Source organism: Toxorhynchites rutilus, chromosome 2 (assembly GCF_029784135.1).
Source record: "Toxorhynchites rutilus septentrionalis strain SRP chromosome 2, ASM2978413v1, whole genome shotgun sequence".
In the NCBI taxonomy this organism is placed as follows: Eukaryota; Metazoa; Arthropoda; class Insecta; order Diptera; family Culicidae; genus Toxorhynchites; species Toxorhynchites rutilus.
In genome coordinates this window covers 312489340-312507531 of record NC_073745.1, presented here as the reverse complement: position 1 = coordinate 312507531, position 18192 = coordinate 312489340, and the positions used below count along the sequence as shown (strand labels likewise).

Sequence of the window (18192 nt, the reverse complement as noted above, 5' to 3'; positions counted from 1 at the left end):
CGACGGCGCCCACGAAGAAGTGACCCATACCTTCTACATGGATGATCTCAAGGTCTACGCTGATTCACGTCAGCGTCTAGGTGTAGCTATCCGGGTTGTCGAAGACATAAGCAGGGACATCTGCATGGAGTTCGGCCTCGACAAGTGCCGCTGTGTTCATCTGCTGAAAGGGCAGCTTACCGAATCCGGAGGTTACGAGGTCTATGACGGCGAGTTCATAAGAGACATGGTTCGTGGCGAATCCTATAAATATCTTGGATTCCGACAGCTCACCGGGATTCGCCACTCCGACATCAAGACGGAGCTGCGAGACAAGTTCTTGAGTCGAGTGAACTGTGTCCTGAGGACTTTCCTCAACGCGGGGAACAAGGTACGCGCGATCAACACATTCGCGGTTCCCATGCTGACCTTCAGTTTTGGTGTAGTCAAATGGAGCAAAACTGACCTAGAGGACCTTGAGAGGAGGATGAGGAAAGCATTTAAAGAGGCCGGAATGCACCATCCTCAATCGGCACTGGAGAGAGTTTCACTGCCACGCAAAGAAGGGGGACTTGGAATAGTCGACATATCTGCACTGTGTGTTGCCCAGGTACGACAACTGCGCGAGTACTTCGCAGAACGCGCCAACCAAAACGCGCTATACCGGGCTGTCTGCGCCGCCGACAGAGGATACAGCGCTCTGCACCTGGCGCAAGCGGAGTACCAACTCAACTGCAATCTGCAGACAGTGGAGGAGAAGATTGCAGCTTGGAAGCAGAAGGCAGTGCATGGTGCCCACCCCCATCAACTGGACCGGCCACACGTCGACAAGGCCGCATCTAATCTGTGGCTAACGCGTGGTGAACTCTCTTCAGTAGTAGAAGCCGACATGATAGCCATCCAGGATAGGATAATGCCGACGAGAAACTGCAGGCGGTACGTCTGGCATCAAGACGTTGATGACATTTGCCGGATGTGCCATCAACCAGGTGAAAACATAGAGCACATTATGGGAGGCTGTCCCGTTTTGGCCAACGCAGCCTACACCGAGCGCCACAACAACGTGGCCCGTATTGTTCATCGACAACTGGCGCTCCAATGTGCTCTACTGGAAGACAACGTACCAAACTACCGGTACCTGCCTGCACCTGTCCTGGAAAATGACCGTTTCAAGCTGTACTGGGATCGCACTGTTCTGACCGACCTCTCGATCCACCACAACCGGCCAGATATAATGGTTTACGACAAGAGCGACCGCAAAGTCACCATCATCGATGTCGCTATTCCACTGAACCAGAATCTGGAGGAGACCCACGGTCGCAAAATCTGCAAGTACCGACCATTGGCCGTGGAGCTCAAGGAACTGTGGGGGCTAAGGGAGGTCCCAAGAATTGTTCCAGTCGTTCTCTCTGGAACTGGAATTGTCCCGAAGACACTTCTGGAAGCGCTAAAGGTGTTGAATATGGAGAAGGAATTGGCCGGCATCCAAAAGTCGGTCATCCTTAGCACCTGCGCGATTGTCCGACAATTTCTCGGTCAGGACTGAAACAGCACGAGCATGCAGATACGTGCATTCCGCAGAGCCTAGTCCCCCTTTGGCATTCAGAAGCCCGGGGGCAGGTGAAAATTCTGGCTAGGTTCGCCTAGTTAAGAAGTGAGATAAGTCTGCAAAAAAAAAAGAGGATCAGCGAATAGAGAGAGTAGAGACTAGAGAGAGTAGAGAGTAGAGAGTAGAGAGTAGAGAGTAGAAAGCAGAGAGTAGATAGTAGAGAGTAGACAGAGCAGAGAGAGTAGAGAGAGCAGAGAGTAGAGAGAGCAGAGAGTAGAGAGAGCAGAGAGTAGAGAGAGCAGAGAGTAGAGAGAGCAGAGAGTAGAGACAGCAGAGAGAGTACAGAGTAGAGAGTAGAGAGTGGAGAGTAGATAGAGCAAAGAGAGTAGAGAGAGCAGAGAGAGTAGAGAGAGCAGAGAGCAGAGAGAGTAGAGAGTAGAGAGAGAGCAGAGAGAGTAGAGATAGTAGAGAGAGCAGAGAGCAGAGAGAGTAGAGAGTAGAGAGAGTAGAGAATTGAGAGAGTACAGAGTAGAGAGTAGAGAGCAGTGAGAGTAGAGAGTGTGGAGAGTAGAGAGTAGAGAGTAGAGAGTAGAGAGTAGAGAGTAGAGAGTAGAGAGTAGAGAGTAGAGAGTAGAGAGTAGAGAGTAGAGAGTAGAGAGTAGAGAGTAGAGAGTAGAGAGTAGAGAGTAGAGAGTAGAGAGTAGAGAGTAGAGAGTAGAGAGTAGAGAGTAGAGAGTAGAGAGTAGAGAGTAGAGAGTAGAGAGTAGAGAGTAGAGAGTAGAGAGTAGAGAGTAGAGAGTAGAGAGTAGAGAGTAGAGAGTAGAGAAAGTAGGGAGAGTAGAGATTAGAGAGCAGAAAGTTGAGAGTAGAGAGTAAAAATCAGAGAGTGGAGAGTAGAGAGTTTAAAGTGAAGAGCAGAGAGTAGAGAGAAGAGAGAACAAAGTATAGAGTAGATAGTAGGAAATTAAGAGTAGAGAGTTGAAAGTTAAAGTCAAATTGAAAGAGCAACAATTAATCGCAGAGAAAGAGTAGAAGTTTTAGACATTTGGACTAAAATAGAAACATTGAATAAAAGAAAAGAAAAAAAGGTACGAGAGTCTGTTCGAATGCAACAGCAACGCTATTCCAATGTCTTTGCGGTAAACTTATTGAAACATAAAATTGGGCCACTAGTTTGATAACATAAAAATGAGCGCTCTATCATATATAACAACTTTGTCTAAGACAGTTTTTGTCTGGAGAATAACTGTCGCGCTCTAAATACTAATTTCCACTAAAATGCACCTCCTGGACCATTGTGCAATGTGCGTTGAAGTAAAAAGGTGATAATCTGACGGGCCAGGTCTGAAGAATACGGCGGGTGAACAACAACACCCGCAACATCAAAAACGTCAATCTGACAGTTTCAACTCGCACAACTTGTAAGCACTATAAAGCCTTAGGTATTTTTTCTACACGACAATTCATAAATAAGCTATATAATCACATTTTGCTTTATTTACATCATCCTTTTGTAAATATTTAAAAAGACTAATCGAACAGGCGAACATATCTGCGTATGATGCTACATCGGTAGTGAGTTGCGCCACCCAGCCATCAACCCATGCAACATACAAGAGGCAGTGAGCTTCCCATTTCAACGCGCAACATTAACATCGCGGGAGAAAGCGACAGAGAGCGATCAACATTGGAACACGCGGTCGGCGTCGAGTTCCCTCCCGGCGTTTTGTGTACATTCTCCCGGTGTGAACGTTTAAAGGAAGGAAAACAAAAAAAAACATCACCGCAAACCACGCGGTCAATCTCTGGCCACAGGCGCCGGCTGTCAACAGCATAGCGGCCGGGGAGCTCACTCTCTCGCGCCTCTCAGCGCGGCGCGCTCGAGGAACATGTTGCACAGCCGCTCACAGAGCATTATTGGGTGGTGGGTGGTAGCGAGCCCCCCGATCTGGAAGTTTAAGAGCTGTGTGGTATCATCGCATCGAAAGTGATACTCCGGTTTCAGTCTACAGTGTGCCCTCGGTACGGTCGCATCGGAATCTGTAGTTTCAGTTTACATCGTGTTCGGTGTCCGTCTCAACGGCGAGGACGACGCGACGATCTTCACGGACGTCCCATTCAAGCTGGTTCCCGCGCTGAACGGTTGGTTTGCAGTGATTTGTGTTGTGCCTGAGGGATAGAATATATTACGCAGGGATTAGCCCCCGTCAGTTGGATGTGCGAGAGTGAAAGTTCCTGCCTGATGCCCTAGCGACAGCATAATATGTGTGATGTGAAGTGTTTATTGCGATGCCTTTGATCTGCATGCCGAAAACGGTCACCGTTCTTTGAAAAATGAATTGCCTCCTTACCCACGCTAGAACACGTGTGTCTGTGTGTATGTGGATGGATATGTGCGCTAGTGGAGCAGAACCGAATCTGGTTCTTTTATTTTCCGGAGAAATCAAACGATGTGCCTTTTTCGTGCTCCACCACGTTTGTTTGCTCGCCGAGCCGTCGTAGTTTTCTCCGCTGGGATTTGTGTTTGTGGCAATTGTTTGCATAAACTGAGTGTCGGCAGCGCGGTGTGAACAGGTAGCAGGCGACGGATGGGCGTGTGAAGTGGCACCCTCATTGGCAAGGACCATCCGGACAAATCAACGCGAAACGAGAAAGGTGCTTATTGGATATAATTTCATTTCGGCTGCTCACTGCTTCTCTTCGGAACTAGAGGATTTAGCACTCCGGAAAGGATGTTTTTGTTTTCCCAAAACCGAGATAAACAGGAGTAGTTCCAGGGATGTAGCTGAAGCTATGTTCCGCTAGTGTTGTCTCAATAATCAGTTAGAACGACTGTGTAGATTAGAAATATCTGTGCCACTGGAGTGATTGAAATTTAGTTGTAGAGCAATCGTTCTATTTAGTTGGGCCAGTAGAAACGGATCTTATACAATCGGACACGGATCATTGGATTGACACGAATAAATATAACATACAACAACAAAATTAAGATCACATCTCCCTACTCGTTTTAAGTTGCCAGCCAAATACGACTATTGCGAATACTTTTTTATGTATTTTCTTTTGTTTTAAGATACTTTTAATACTAAATCACACAGGGAACCTGTGATAATGGCATTTCATCAGTTTGAGACAGAAACTAAGACAGTTTTATGTTTACATGAATCAGCTTTGAAAGAGCACACGTTGAAGACACCAGACACCAGCAAATAAACAATCTGCTCTTATCTCAGCTTTTTTCGATAGGGGTTGAAAATGCAAGCCAGTAAATGTGAAAAGAGTTTATGGTCCAGATACCGTGATAGAAAATTAAGCGTTATTTTCGTTCCATCGATTCTGTTGCCATAATTCGATACCAAAGATGCCTTATGCTCTCCAGAAGTACTCTAGGTATAAGTGCACACGAGTTAACAACAAAAAACCTGTTGAAGTGAGTTTTCATAGGTGAATCGCAACGAAACTGACCATTTTTTAAACGACTTATGAATACGGAACAAAATACGGTCACTTACTAAGTGAATTAAGTGAATTGTGTTTCATCAGGGCAACGACAGATCACACTAATACCTCAGTATCGACTTAACAGAATCTCCGAGAACTTGGTTGAGAGCTCGGTCCTGGTAACAAGTTAACTGTGATGATAAACGATTTTGCTGGTGGTGAATTTGCCTCAAGAAAAGCGTGTGAAAACCGACTGTCCGAGCTTATGGTATTGATTTTTCGTCATATTTTTATTCGAAGAAGCGCCGTTCTACGCATAGTTGTACCATGTTACTTTTTGACAATTTTCACTTTTCTTCATAAAACGATGTTTTTATGCCTAATCTACCGGAAAAAAACACAAAAAAAAATGTAATTTGTTCCAAGCTTTTATAAAAACAATATCAAGCTCAATTCTCCCATGTTGATATTCTATTCATAACTGTCCCACCAAATATTTTTTGTAGATCCATATCGAATAAGTCGGTTCAAGTACAAGAATTTTAGGGTTCAGCAAGGCTAGTTTAGGGCTGGTCTAGAAAAATGAACTAATTCTCAAACAAATAAAAAAAAATTAGCAGGAACCCGTGCACACTTTGTTAGCGAATGCCTAATAACAGTGAAGATTTATATTCTGCAAAGTATTGCAGATTACTCCCTTCTTCATAAAACGATGTTTTTATGCATAATCTATCGGAAAAACGCAAAAAAAAAGTATTGCTTGTTTCCAGTATTTCAAAAAACAACAACAATAGGAATAATGGAGGCGATCTGGCGTAGTGGTAACATCCATACCTCTCGCGCAACTATGCGTAGAACGGTAGCACAGCTCCGAAAAATCGTGTTCCATTGAGGCATAAAAGTGATAATCCGAAGAGGTGTTGGCTAATTCTGGCCACACACGTCTGTAGGGACTCGCCAGAAACTCCGAGAGCTTGGTTCGGAAGTTTAAATGCATCCACTATATAGTCCGGACTAAGCGCTAAGCGATTACCACTTTTTTCTCGCATTGCTAAATGAGAAATTGGTTTCAAGAGAAAATTGTGAAAGCAATTACTAGAGCTTTTCGGACCAAGACCTGTGTGATAGAGACATTATGAAGTTACCATTAGAATGGCAACAAATTTTGCAACAAAACAGTGCATATTTGACCCGAATCAAACAATACGAAGCATATTTAATAAAATTTTAAATTTCTCCAAAAATTGTGGATTTCTTTTTCTCCAATCTAATACAGGTCGGACTCGATTATATGTGATTCGATTGTACACAATTTTGGACTCGATTATATACAGTTTGTAAAAAGATTTTTTTTTTATATTTCAAATATGACTTATTTGAAGAAGAAATGTAACCTTTCAACGTTAAGGTGTAATTTTAGTGGTTATTACATGTACAGTGGGGTAAAAATCGAGATTTTTCAAGATTTTGCTAGAATTTTCACCAGGAATTGTATATATCGATATTGTGTCACATTTACCCAAAACCCACTCACCCGAAAGACAGTTACCCGAAAGACATTCACCCGAAAGACATTCAGCCGAATTCCACTTACCCGAATGTAACATCTACCCGAATTGACACTTGCCCGAATGCGACATTTACCCGAATGCAACAATTACCCGAATGTAACAGTTACCCGAATGTAACATTTACCCGAATGTGACAGCTACCCGAATGTAACATCTACCCGCATGCGAGACTTTCCCGAAAAAAGGATATACAGGTCGGACTCGATTATATACAGGCTCGATTGTATACAGACTCGAGTATATGTGATTCTATTATATACAATTTTGGACTCGATTATATACAGTTTAAAAAAAATAAAAAATATATCATTCAAATGTGACTTATTTCAAGAAAAATTGTATCCTTTCAGCGTTAAGGTGAAATTTAAGTGGTTATTATAAGTACAGGGGATAAAAATCGCGATTTTTGAAGATTTTGCTTGAATTTTCACTAGGAATTGTTTATATCGATACTGCAGCGAAATTAAGAAAGATAAAAATTGGGTGTCAAAGAACAAATTGTAGAGTGATTTAAGAGCTTTAATTTATTTGATAGAAACAATCAAGTTTACTATGAATTTTTGGGATAAAATGAATAATTACACATTAAAAATTACTAACTTTTCAATTTTCACTTCCAAAATGTTATTTAATTCCACTAATATACATGTTCCACTACTTTATCTTGTACTAAATTTTCTCATCCTTCAAATGAGAGCAACAGAATTGGCTTACGTAGCGTACTTTTTAGTGTAGAGTCAGCTTGAGGCAACAGAGTCCTAAACAAAAAAAAATCTAAAACTCAATTATTGTTGAAATTCGAACATACACGTGGAAGGATTTTTTTCATCAAATATGATCGTCTATCATCTCCTGAGAGATTCTGGAATTTTCATGTGAGAAATGTGTTTTCTGACTTTAGGGGGTTGAATCAAAAATTAAATTCTTCATCTATTGTCAATATACGAAAAATATATGCATAAAAAATGAATAAAAAACCTTTTTTTGACTCGATTATATACAGGATTCGATTATATACAGTGAAAAGAAATCGGAGACTGTATATAATCTAGTCCGCGCTGTATTCGAATAATACGCAAAATTTTTATTAGGAAGTATTTAATTCTGATTTCTGATAAACGATTATGTTTGCCTTGTACGTTCGTTTCCATCCAAAAAGTTCGTATTATATATATATATATATATATATATATATATATATATATATATATATATATATATATATATATATATATATATATATATATATATATATATATATATATATATATATATATATATATATATATATATATATAAATGGAGTGATGTCTGTCAGTCTGATTCTTATAGACTCCGAAACTATTGAACCGATCAACATGAAAATTGGTATGTAGGGGTTTTTGGGGCCGGAGAAGGTTTTCGTGGCAGTTTGAGACCCCTCCCCCCTCTCTAAGGAGGGCTGCCATACAAATGAAACACAAATTTCTGCATTACTCGAAAATTAATCAAGTGAATGAAACCAAATTAAGCATATTGAGGTTTTAGGGTGCAATAAATGTTTCTATGGCGGTAAGACACTCCACCCCCCTCTCTAAGGGGGGGCTGCCATACAAATAATACACAAATTTCTGCATTACACGAGAATTAATAAAGCAAATGAAACCAAATCAGGCACATGGAAGTTTTAGGGTGCAATAAATGTTTCTATGGTGATTAGATATTCCATCCCCCTCTCTAAGGGGAGGGTGATGGGGGATCTTCCACAAAAATGAAACTCAAATTTCTGCATTACTCGAGAATTAATTAAGCAAATCTCTCTAAGGGGGGCTGCCATAGAAATGAAACACAAATTTGTTAAATAAATGTTTTTATTGTGGTTTGATATATAAATGTTTTTATGGTGGTTTGACACTTCTTTCCCTTTTTTAAAGAGAGGGGGGAAGGGGGTTTGCTGCACAACTCGAGAACAAGTCAAACAAATGGAATAAAATCTAGCATCTAGAGGTTTTAGGGATCGTTAAATGTTTGTATGATGGTTCCACACACCTACCCTCTCTCTTAGGCCATGGTGGCTGCTGGACCCATTAGTAAGAAAACGTAGATGTGATAACGAAACATAAATTTTGGGCGACACGAAGTTTGCCGGGTCAGCTAGTGTATTATAAAAGTATTACGGCACTGAAGTGCAATTTTTAATGTGAATTTATTTTTTAGTAATAAAATTTATTCTGAAATCACTGTAATGGGGCGAAGTTTCCATCTAACGAGGATGAGGAACCGAGGCGGCTCGCTAACGCTCGGTCGAACCTAACTAAACGATAGTCTCCTATGTTCCAAACAAACCGGGCAATCGGTGGAACACAGGTTTGCCTGCGAGAGGCCGCCGCTTCCGACGGCGGGTCGGCGGCCGACTCGGATTGCGTCACCTCGGTGGCTTGGTGCCGCCTCGGTTCCTTATCCTCGTTGAATGTGGACTTCGCCCCCATTACGTTGATCTCAGAATAAATTTGATCACGAAATAATAAATTCATGATAAAAATTGTGCTGCGGTGGTAAATAGGTAAGTACCAATTTCTTATCAATTCTGTTCGCATAGTCATGGGATTTATGCTTTATATTTTTTATGTTAACCTTTTTACTGCGACCCAGTCTCGGAGAAATCCATCAGCAGGTACGGCGCGGTATGCGCTTGTCGGTCGTTGTGTTGCGCCAGACCAGTGACTAGTGAGTAAAGTAGTACCCGGAGTTTTGATACCATTCTTAGGATTTAGAAATAATAATTGTGAATATAATAAAAATATTCATTTATTATTTATTTTAAATAGCTTTTTAAGCACAGAATTTAACTCAACTTAGGGATTTTGTCAATTATATCAATTAAAAAAACAATTTAATGATTACTTTCTGTTTGAAATATCCTAAAACATGGGTCAACGCATGAACCTTTGCATTCGTATCTACTTTCTCGACGAATGTTATGTTTGCTACATACTATTGTGAAGAAGTGAAAAACTGGCAAGAGCGCATATATACGGCATTTTCGAAACATTCCATAATCCATGCTCATTTTTGAATGATCTTAGGGCCTTAAAGGGATGGCATGTCAATTGTGCCTCCACTAATTTTTAAAAATGATATCGCGGAGTCTTCAAAATCATTTTCAAATTTCCTCATTACAATTTTTCATTTCACTTCGTATTTTTGTTACTTTTTCATGTTGTTCTGATTTAATCTTATTTATCAACCGGAACTCCGAAACTCATAATCGGATTTGTCGGAATATTTCCTTCTCATTCGGGTAAACATTCCGTTCGGGTAAATGTTGCATTCGGGTATTTGTTACATTCGGGTATATTTTGCATTCAGGTAAATGTCTATTCGGGCATGTGTTACATTCCGGTAAATGTGTTTCGGGTAAACGTGTTTCGGGTGAATGGGATACAACCGATATTGCAGCCAAATTTTAAAAAAAGATAGAAGTTGGGTGTCAAAGAATAAATTGTAGAGCGATTTAATTGATAGAAACAATCAAGTTTAATATAAATTTTTAGGATGAAATTAATAATAACACATTAAAATTAGCTAATTTTGAAGTTTTTCACTTCCAAAATGTTATTAAAATCCACTAATTTAGATGTTCTACTACTATATCCTGTACTAAATTTTCTCATCTTTTAAAAGAAAGCAAGATAATCGTCATCCGTAGCCTACATTTACTATAACTAACCAGTTTGAGGCAATAGAGTCTGAAACAAAAAAAAAGTTCTATAACTCTGTCATTGTTTAAATTCGAACATATGCGCAGACGTATTTTTCTCTATCACCTCCTGAGAGAATCTGGATAAACTTATTTTTTTCATGCGAGAAAGGTGTTTTCTGACTTTGAGGGGATAAATCAAATATCAGAAACTGTAAATAATCGAATCCGCGCTGCATATATGTTTTTTTTTTAATTTTTTGTTGTTGATTTTGCAGAACTCAATTATATATTCCCTTTCAAAATTTAGACGAACTGTCTTTTTGAAACGTCCCAAACTCCTCTCTAATACTTGTTATTTCGGCTCCCTCTGAGAGGAATGATATCAAACTTTGACAGTTTTTTTTAACTAACCGTGATTCGAGAACGACAAATGTAGTCAGTTTTGCGCAGCAGATTCACTGTGATGGAGAATTAATTAATTTCAAATGTAAATGAGAATTGATAAAACGAACCGTTCTAGACAGTAATACTTTTGAATCCGGACACTTTGCATTACATTTAACATAATACCACAGCCAGAATGCAAAAAAAATATGGCTGTGGTATTATAATGAATGTAATGCAAAGTATCCGTATTGAAAAGCGTCCGGATTCAAAAGCATTACTATAATCCCTTAATTTTTTTCTTATTCAGAGCGGAGATTCATTCTTAAAAAAAAATCTTCAGACTATGCGCTGCGACATTCAAGAAGAAAAACGTGAAATTTTAATCAAATCAGCCTGATTAGATTAGATGACATTCCATCAATTATAGCAAATCAATTTCTCCGGAAAGTACATTGATGTTGGCGTTCATCTCCAAGTTATTTTTATTACCCCTTTAACACCTACAATTTGATTCCAATTTTCAACATAAGCGACGCCTCAGCTACACCCATGCGAATCCGCCGAACGATTGAGGCAAACTCGTTGACCGTTCATCAAATCAACTACCCGAAGTGCGCAACAGAGGAAAGTGGATTGTGTGCAGTACTCAGCCGGATATGAAAAATCGTCTACCGCAGCAGCGTCTAGCGAGTGCCCGAGGGGGTGCCACTGACTACCACTGATCACCCTGTAAGACTACCCCAAATAGAACCCACGCCTACCCCCCCCCCCCCCCCCAGAGAAAACCGGACGGACGGTCGGGCGGAACACGTCCTGTGTTTGGGAAACACACTCGCCAACCCTCCCTCGAAGCGGAAAAACAATTAGAGAAAACGAAAGCAGTGACGAAAGTACGGCGCGAATTTTCACGTGTTGTTCGAGCGCTGGAATTAATATAGAGAGAGAACTTTCCGTCGCATCGTACCCACACGACAACCCTCCTCCACCCACCTTTCGAAGCATCACAAACGTCGATCCAGGCTCGCGTACCTGCTGGCTGCTTCCGCTCTGCAGTGTGTTTGTTTGGTTCTGCTGTTTTTATGATACCAATCTCCACCATTTATTATTTTAATTCCTCAAACTCCCGGTGACATCGTCGCCTGGATGCCACCTCCTCATCGCAATCAAATGAGGTATATAATGTAGGGCGAGTGCAAAAGAGTAATTTTGTGTTGTGTTTTTTTTTTCTTTGCCTGTTCAAATCATATTTCAGTGCTTGAAGTGATAGGGTCAGGGTGACAAGGAATAAGTGAAAAATTGATTTAGTGTGAAGGCAACGTAAATAAAGTGAAATAGAAGCAAAAGTTTCCCCCCGAATAAATCTATACATTCGAAGGCTCTCGAAGTGAAGAAATAAAATCACCATCAATCATCGGACGAAAGTGGCGGCGGCGCGCGAGCAAAAATAAAGCAATCAACGCGCGACTGGAGGAGGCCCACGTGATTTTGTGACTATTCTTCCTTCCTCATCAAAATCAGCAAGAAAACAGCTGAGCGGTGTCGCGGGAGAACACCCTTGCGCTGGTTTTTATGGGAGTATCCCCGAGTGATAAGCACACGAGACGCCACCCGGCTGAGAAAGGAAGCGCCCACATAAATGCGGCAGTAATGAAGTGAGTACAATAGCATCATAACCATACGCAAACGCGAATGTTGTTCATTTTTTTGCTCTCCTCTGTTGTGTGTTTCCCTTCAACAAACGTTGGGAAAATGAATGCTTGAAGCGAACGAGAGTCAGTGTTTGTAAGCATAGTGTCGTTAATCACGAGTGGCGGCAATAAAAAAAACGCGACAATTTATGATGTGACACTCGAAGAGTGGCTTATAAATGTCAAACAGTGTATGAATGAACAGTGATTGCATGTACTCGGTTGGATGAGATATGAAATTGTGAAATGTATGTCTCCGAAAAATGTTCCCTTGAGGATGGAGGGAGTGTTTTGATTGTTGTGAAAGTTTATGGTTGCCATTACAGCCACTGTCATTAATCAATGATCGTAATATGTCCTTGTGTTTTCATTAGTAAGGAAATTTTTCCTTATCTAACAACAAGTTGAAGCACTTCAAAAGCTGTGCCACGTGTCAAATATCCCAGATTGAAAAAAATCCCCACAAAAAGTGACGCAATACTTTACCACTTTGCAGGGTTTTTACACTTTTTAAATCCGAGCAATTGATGAAACAACAAAGATGGTATAAAATTGAAGGAAGCATTTTTTTCAAATATGTAATAATTTGGCAAAAAAAAGTATTTTTTTAGAACACAAAACCCATTTCGTGTATTTAACGAAATCATTAAAGGACCTGACTGGGTAAGAAAGTAAAAAATTCCACCAAACCAAATCACGAGCTCTGTGGAAAATATTGTATAGGACACCAAATAAGAAATTTTTATGAACTCATATCTATGGTGTAAAACGTACTTCCCTTTTTTGCACGTCAGTCTAAATAATTCGAGAAAAAATTTGAACAAAAATACCAAAAGGGCACCTAACTATGGTGTACCAAAAAATATTATCAAAAAAAAATCATCAAAAATTGAAACGCTTAACCCTCTGCCGCTAATGTTTTTTTATTTATCTAAAAAAACACTCCACTTTTATCTCGAATTTCCGACTTTCAACATAAAATACTCCTAACAGAAAGCTGCCAGCATAAAAACAATGTGTATGTGTGATAGATAAAACAATTCTAAAGACGTTCTAGTGGGGGTGAACATTGAAAATAATGTCCCAATAGTTTAAAAAGAGAATCCGCGAAGCCCGTCTAAAGGCGGGCTTGGGCTGTACAGGGTTAAAAATTTTGAAATTAAGAATAGTTTTTTGGATTTAGAGATTCAGTACAACTCTAATTCGTATTTGAATGTGTTCCTACGTCTTTTCTAATTAATCAATTAATCAATTAAAAAAATTCTGCAGAGAATTAAGCAATAAAACGAAACCAAATTTGGCATGTGGAGGTTTTAGGGTGCAATAAATGTTTTACGGTGGTTAGATACTCCACCCTCCTCTCTAAGGGGGAGCTGCCATACAAATGAAAGACAAATTTCTGCATAATTCGAAAACTAATCTAGCAAATGGAGCCAAATTTGTCATGCGAATGTTTTAGGGGACACGAAACGTTTCCATGGTGAATAGACACTCCTCCCCTCTCTCTGAGGAGGGGCTGTCATATAAATGAAACTCAAATTTTCGTTTTAGGGTGCAATAAATGATTCTATGGTGGTTAGATACTCCTTGCCCTCTCTTAGGTGGGGCTGCCATACAAATGAGACACAAATTTCTGCATAACTCGAGAATTAATCAAGCAAATGAAACCAAATTTGGCATGCGGAGGTTTTAGGGTGCAATAAATGTTTTAACGGTGGTTAGACACTCCACCCCCCTCTCTAAGGGGAAGCTGCCATACAACATTCAACGGGGTCGATTAGAAGATCAATTAATGAACAGTTCTGCGATTGGACCTATGAACTTGCTCATAGTCAGAAAACGTGAATGGTTGAAGGTATTGATAATAAAACACAAATTTTGGGCGGGACAAAGTTTGCCGGGTCAGCTAGTTTCATAATATTTTTTTTATTTTCCTGAAATCATCAATCGTATTGTACGCGTATGTTCGTAAAAAGTTCCCCCAAACCTATCACATGCGCTATGTAAAATGTTGTATAGGCTACCAAATTAAAAAATTACGTATTTTTTCTGAATCAATTTTTTTTATCTTCGCTTATTTTTCGTCGGTCTATTTCCGCCACTTCAGTGCCAATCACCGACATCAGGGAGGCGACTCCATCTGTTCCTACCTATCAGACTCAACAACTCATGAGCCGGGCCAACTTCTTTTACTTCCCCTCCGAAGGAAGACGTAACCAGAGATTTTTCGCCTCAGAAAATCCCAACGACGCCAGCTGGGATTGAACCCAGGCCGATCGGATTGTGAGGCTGTTACGCTAACCACACAACCACTGGCGCCGTCTTCTGAATCAATAATATGGTTTTTTTAGTATCTCGATTTTTTTTTTTCAATTCCCGTTAAAACATAATTTTCATTTAAATGTAAGTGTTTTTGACGTGATTTTTCTTACAAATTTTAAGATCGTTGTGTGGCGCATTTTCTCACTACTTCGAAATTTAGTATTTTTTAAATAAATTTTGAGACCCAGTATTGGTTTGAAATGTGTTCGTATGTGTTTATTTTTCTATTTTTGTGATTTTTTATTCATATTTAACTATTTCATTCATATTTTGTCCTATTTTTCACAGTCTGCATTTTTATTTTATTTTAATGAAATCGATAACTTTATTGTGTTTATGGATTCAAATTTATAAGACTAAACATATCGACATCTGGTCTATTTCGTATTTTCGGTGTTTTTCTGGTTTAATTTTTTTTTCTTCAAATTATGACGCAATTCGTTCATTTTGACACTCACACTCTTGTGAGAAAGGTGTTTTCTAACTTTAAGGATATGAATCAAAAATTAAATCCTGCTTTTATATATTCAAAAAATCGTAGGAGGTTGTGTCCAAGATACGACCGAATTGTTGACGTAGAACTACACTGTTATTCTGTCGCATGTTTATAACTTCGGATACATCCTTAGTGGAGAAAGTTTTGCTACTATCAAGCGAAACCAAATCACATACAACATTGCAGAAAGAAATTTACTTTCTAGGTGACTAAATGAACGAAATCTGTTTCTGTTAATCTCAACAACCTCGAAAAGAGTAGCATTGCTTCAGTATGATCAAGATTAGCGCAAATGCAATCCTAGTTGGAGGCAGTTTTGCGACTGGCACGCGAACCCAAATAATTTTTAACATTCCGGTACGACATTTAAGATGTTTGGTATTCCCCAAATGATTTTTCGTGACAGGGCCAATGCACACGGGAGCAGATACAAATGGGGTTTCAGCATAGCGAAGATGCACTATTTTTACGTATGGGTTATGAAGCACATATCGATGGCTTGAAGCAACTAAATATACACATACTTATCTCCGTTTCGCACTCTTCTCAACAGAAGCCCTTCCTGTTAATATTTCCGGTCTAGATTACCTTAGCTCTCATCCTTTGTGGAGAAAGTTTGCGAAACCAAAATTCCAGAACATTTATTTTCTTGATGGGCCGTAGATAGCCCACACAATTGTGTAGCTCAAAACCTTAATGCAGTGACTTCAGCTTGATGCAAAGATTGCAACGCCTGCGACATCAGTGCGTGAGTAATTTGGTCGCGTCCTCAGCTCAATCCGAAACGAAGACATGTGATGACGCAAAACAAGGAAGAACAAGTGATGTTCATTGCCTTGAATACAGGATGTGACTGAAAATTTGCCTCAGCGAGATCCACTGTTAATATTCTAGGCAAGTATTCCTTCATTCTTCTTCTTCTTTTCCTTTGTTCACGGGAACTTTAAATCTCACGATTTCCCCTCCGTTGCTCGTCGATAAGTTGCCTGTTATTGACAGCTTTGTTCGAGAATGCACTTAAATGGACAAAACAAATGTATGGGGAAATGGAACGCTTATAGTTTTCATGAATTTTAACCATTTATGTACCAGTGGATCGTAATTTATAGCATATCAAACTAATCTTAGGGAATTTTCGATTTGTTTGGTCTGTAAATCGCTAAAATCCGTTCGTGGCAAAAATAGTTATTAACGTTAACTTTATTTCATAAAAACGTGACCTGTTTTCTGATTTGGCACCCTTATAAAGACGTAGTTCTACGTCGAAACAAAATATTTGTATAAAAAAAAACTAAAAAAAAATATCTTCGGCTCGATTATAAATTATATAAGTTTATTTTTACTTAATTTCCAGTTAGAAAATTCCTCGTTCCTCGAGTAATTTTCCATAAACAAGGTGATTATGGACGAATTTTTATGAATTTTTTTGACGTAGAACTACGTCTTTCATTTCTATACTGGGGTGTAAGTTCAAAGTTTCGAAAACGGAAGCGTTACGCCGGAGAACGAGATTTTGAGCGTTAATAGCTCCTAAACAACTTAAATGAATGTTATGATTAACATTTTATTCGAAAGATAAAATATCTACGCGTTCTATGCTTGTTACTTTTTGATCCAAAAACTTGTTTCAATTGCCTTAAAATTGCTTTCAAAACAGGCTATTGAAATCACACCAATCGGTATATAAGCGAGTGTCGCTCGGAAATCCACTCAGTTTTGATTGCGCAACGATTGCGGTACCATCGCTGGAATTAATGGATGTTTCCCTAACACAGACTTCTGTAGAACTATGTAGCGAGGGGAAACTGGTATTGCAAGTTAGATGCAAGCAGCGGGATCATTTGTACTCGTTTGCGCTTTTGCAAATCGGAATGTTTTCCTAACACAGACTTCAAAACCATGGAGCCTGGGGAAACTGGCATTGCAAAATAGATGCAAGTTGTGGGTACTTTTTATTCGTAAACCATGAAACGCGGGAAATTGGCATTGCAAATGAGATGCAAGTTGCGAGTACTTTTATACTCGCTTGTCTTTTTGCAAATCGGAATGTGTTTTCCTAACACAGATTCCGAAACCAATAAGTTGGGAAAATCTGCATTGCAGATCTTGGCAGTACTTTTATACTCCCATGCATTCTTACACTGCGGAATTCGTTTTGCTAACACGGTCTACAAAATCGGGTACAACTTCTACGCATACCGTTTGATGATTAGGCAAAATGTTCATAACTATTTGCTGCGATAACCACAACTGACGATAGTCAGCTGACTATATGACTGACCATATCTGTATTCAGTTGGAAATGACTTTTGGCTTCTTCACGCCAAAACGACTGAACAGTTAGTCGGGCGTTCAGTCGCTTTCCCCCTTTACGACTCGACTATCTCATTTCATTCTTCCTAGTCAAATTGTCTTCATTGCATTTTGAAGTGACTTCCCCCAGAACGAATTCCTTTTCTCTCTCTCATGTACCACGTATGCATGTATCGATGTTTGAATTCAACATGTATTGACATACGCTGCAGGTGAGTTACATTTTTTTTGTATCGTACACGAAAATTACTCACACGTATACAATAGCGTGCAAAGTGTTTGCGTTATTTTGTACGCTATTTACTAATACTATCGCGAGAACCTTTATAGCATACCTTATAGCATACCTGTCTAAGTTCGTTGGGTGGACAACAAACCGTCCTTTAATGGTGTAACTACTTTTTTTCCATCAGAAATCAAGTTTTCGTTCCTCTTTATATAGACGTAAAAATAAGATAGCGTACGCGGGTAACAATTTCGTTCTTTGTGGGGTAGAAATGTGAATTGAAGTCAGTTGAGTGAAGAGGCAGATTTGTATTCATTAGTCTCGTCGGTTAAAATAACCACTGACTGGACTAGTTCATCAGTCATCCTCGCTGGTTAACGCTGGTCAATTCATTTTCTAGTCAATTCACTTTTTGTTGGCGGCGACTGCCGAAGCAGGTCTAGTCGAAGCGAAGCGACTGAGAGGATAGTCTATATTCATTTTTCATTTTTGAAGATTTCAGGCCCTGGTTCTAACAGTACGCATCCGACATGTTTTG

At 39.6% G+C, this 18192-nt stretch overlaps 1 protein-coding gene across 12 annotated transcripts in view; it reads left to right on the top strand.

Annotated features, from left to right (window-relative positions):
- Positions 1–3539: 3539 nt before the first annotated feature.
- The window catches only part of LOC129770678 (collagen alpha-1(XVIII) chain), a 742307-nt gene continuing 727654 nt past the window's right edge, over positions 3540–18192 (top strand). For 11 of the 12 annotated variants that reach the window (XM_055773649.1, XM_055773645.1, XM_055773650.1 and 8 more), the window contains exons 1-2: positions 3540–3670; positions 11862–12261. In XM_055773649.1, the coding sequence (XP_055629624.1) occupies positions 12179–12261 (83 nt within the window). In that variant the 5' untranslated portion in view covers positions 3540–3670; positions 11862–12178. The remainder of the gene's footprint in view (positions 3671–11861; positions 12262–18192) is intronic. The other variant, XM_055773642.1, reaches the window with a different exon arrangement.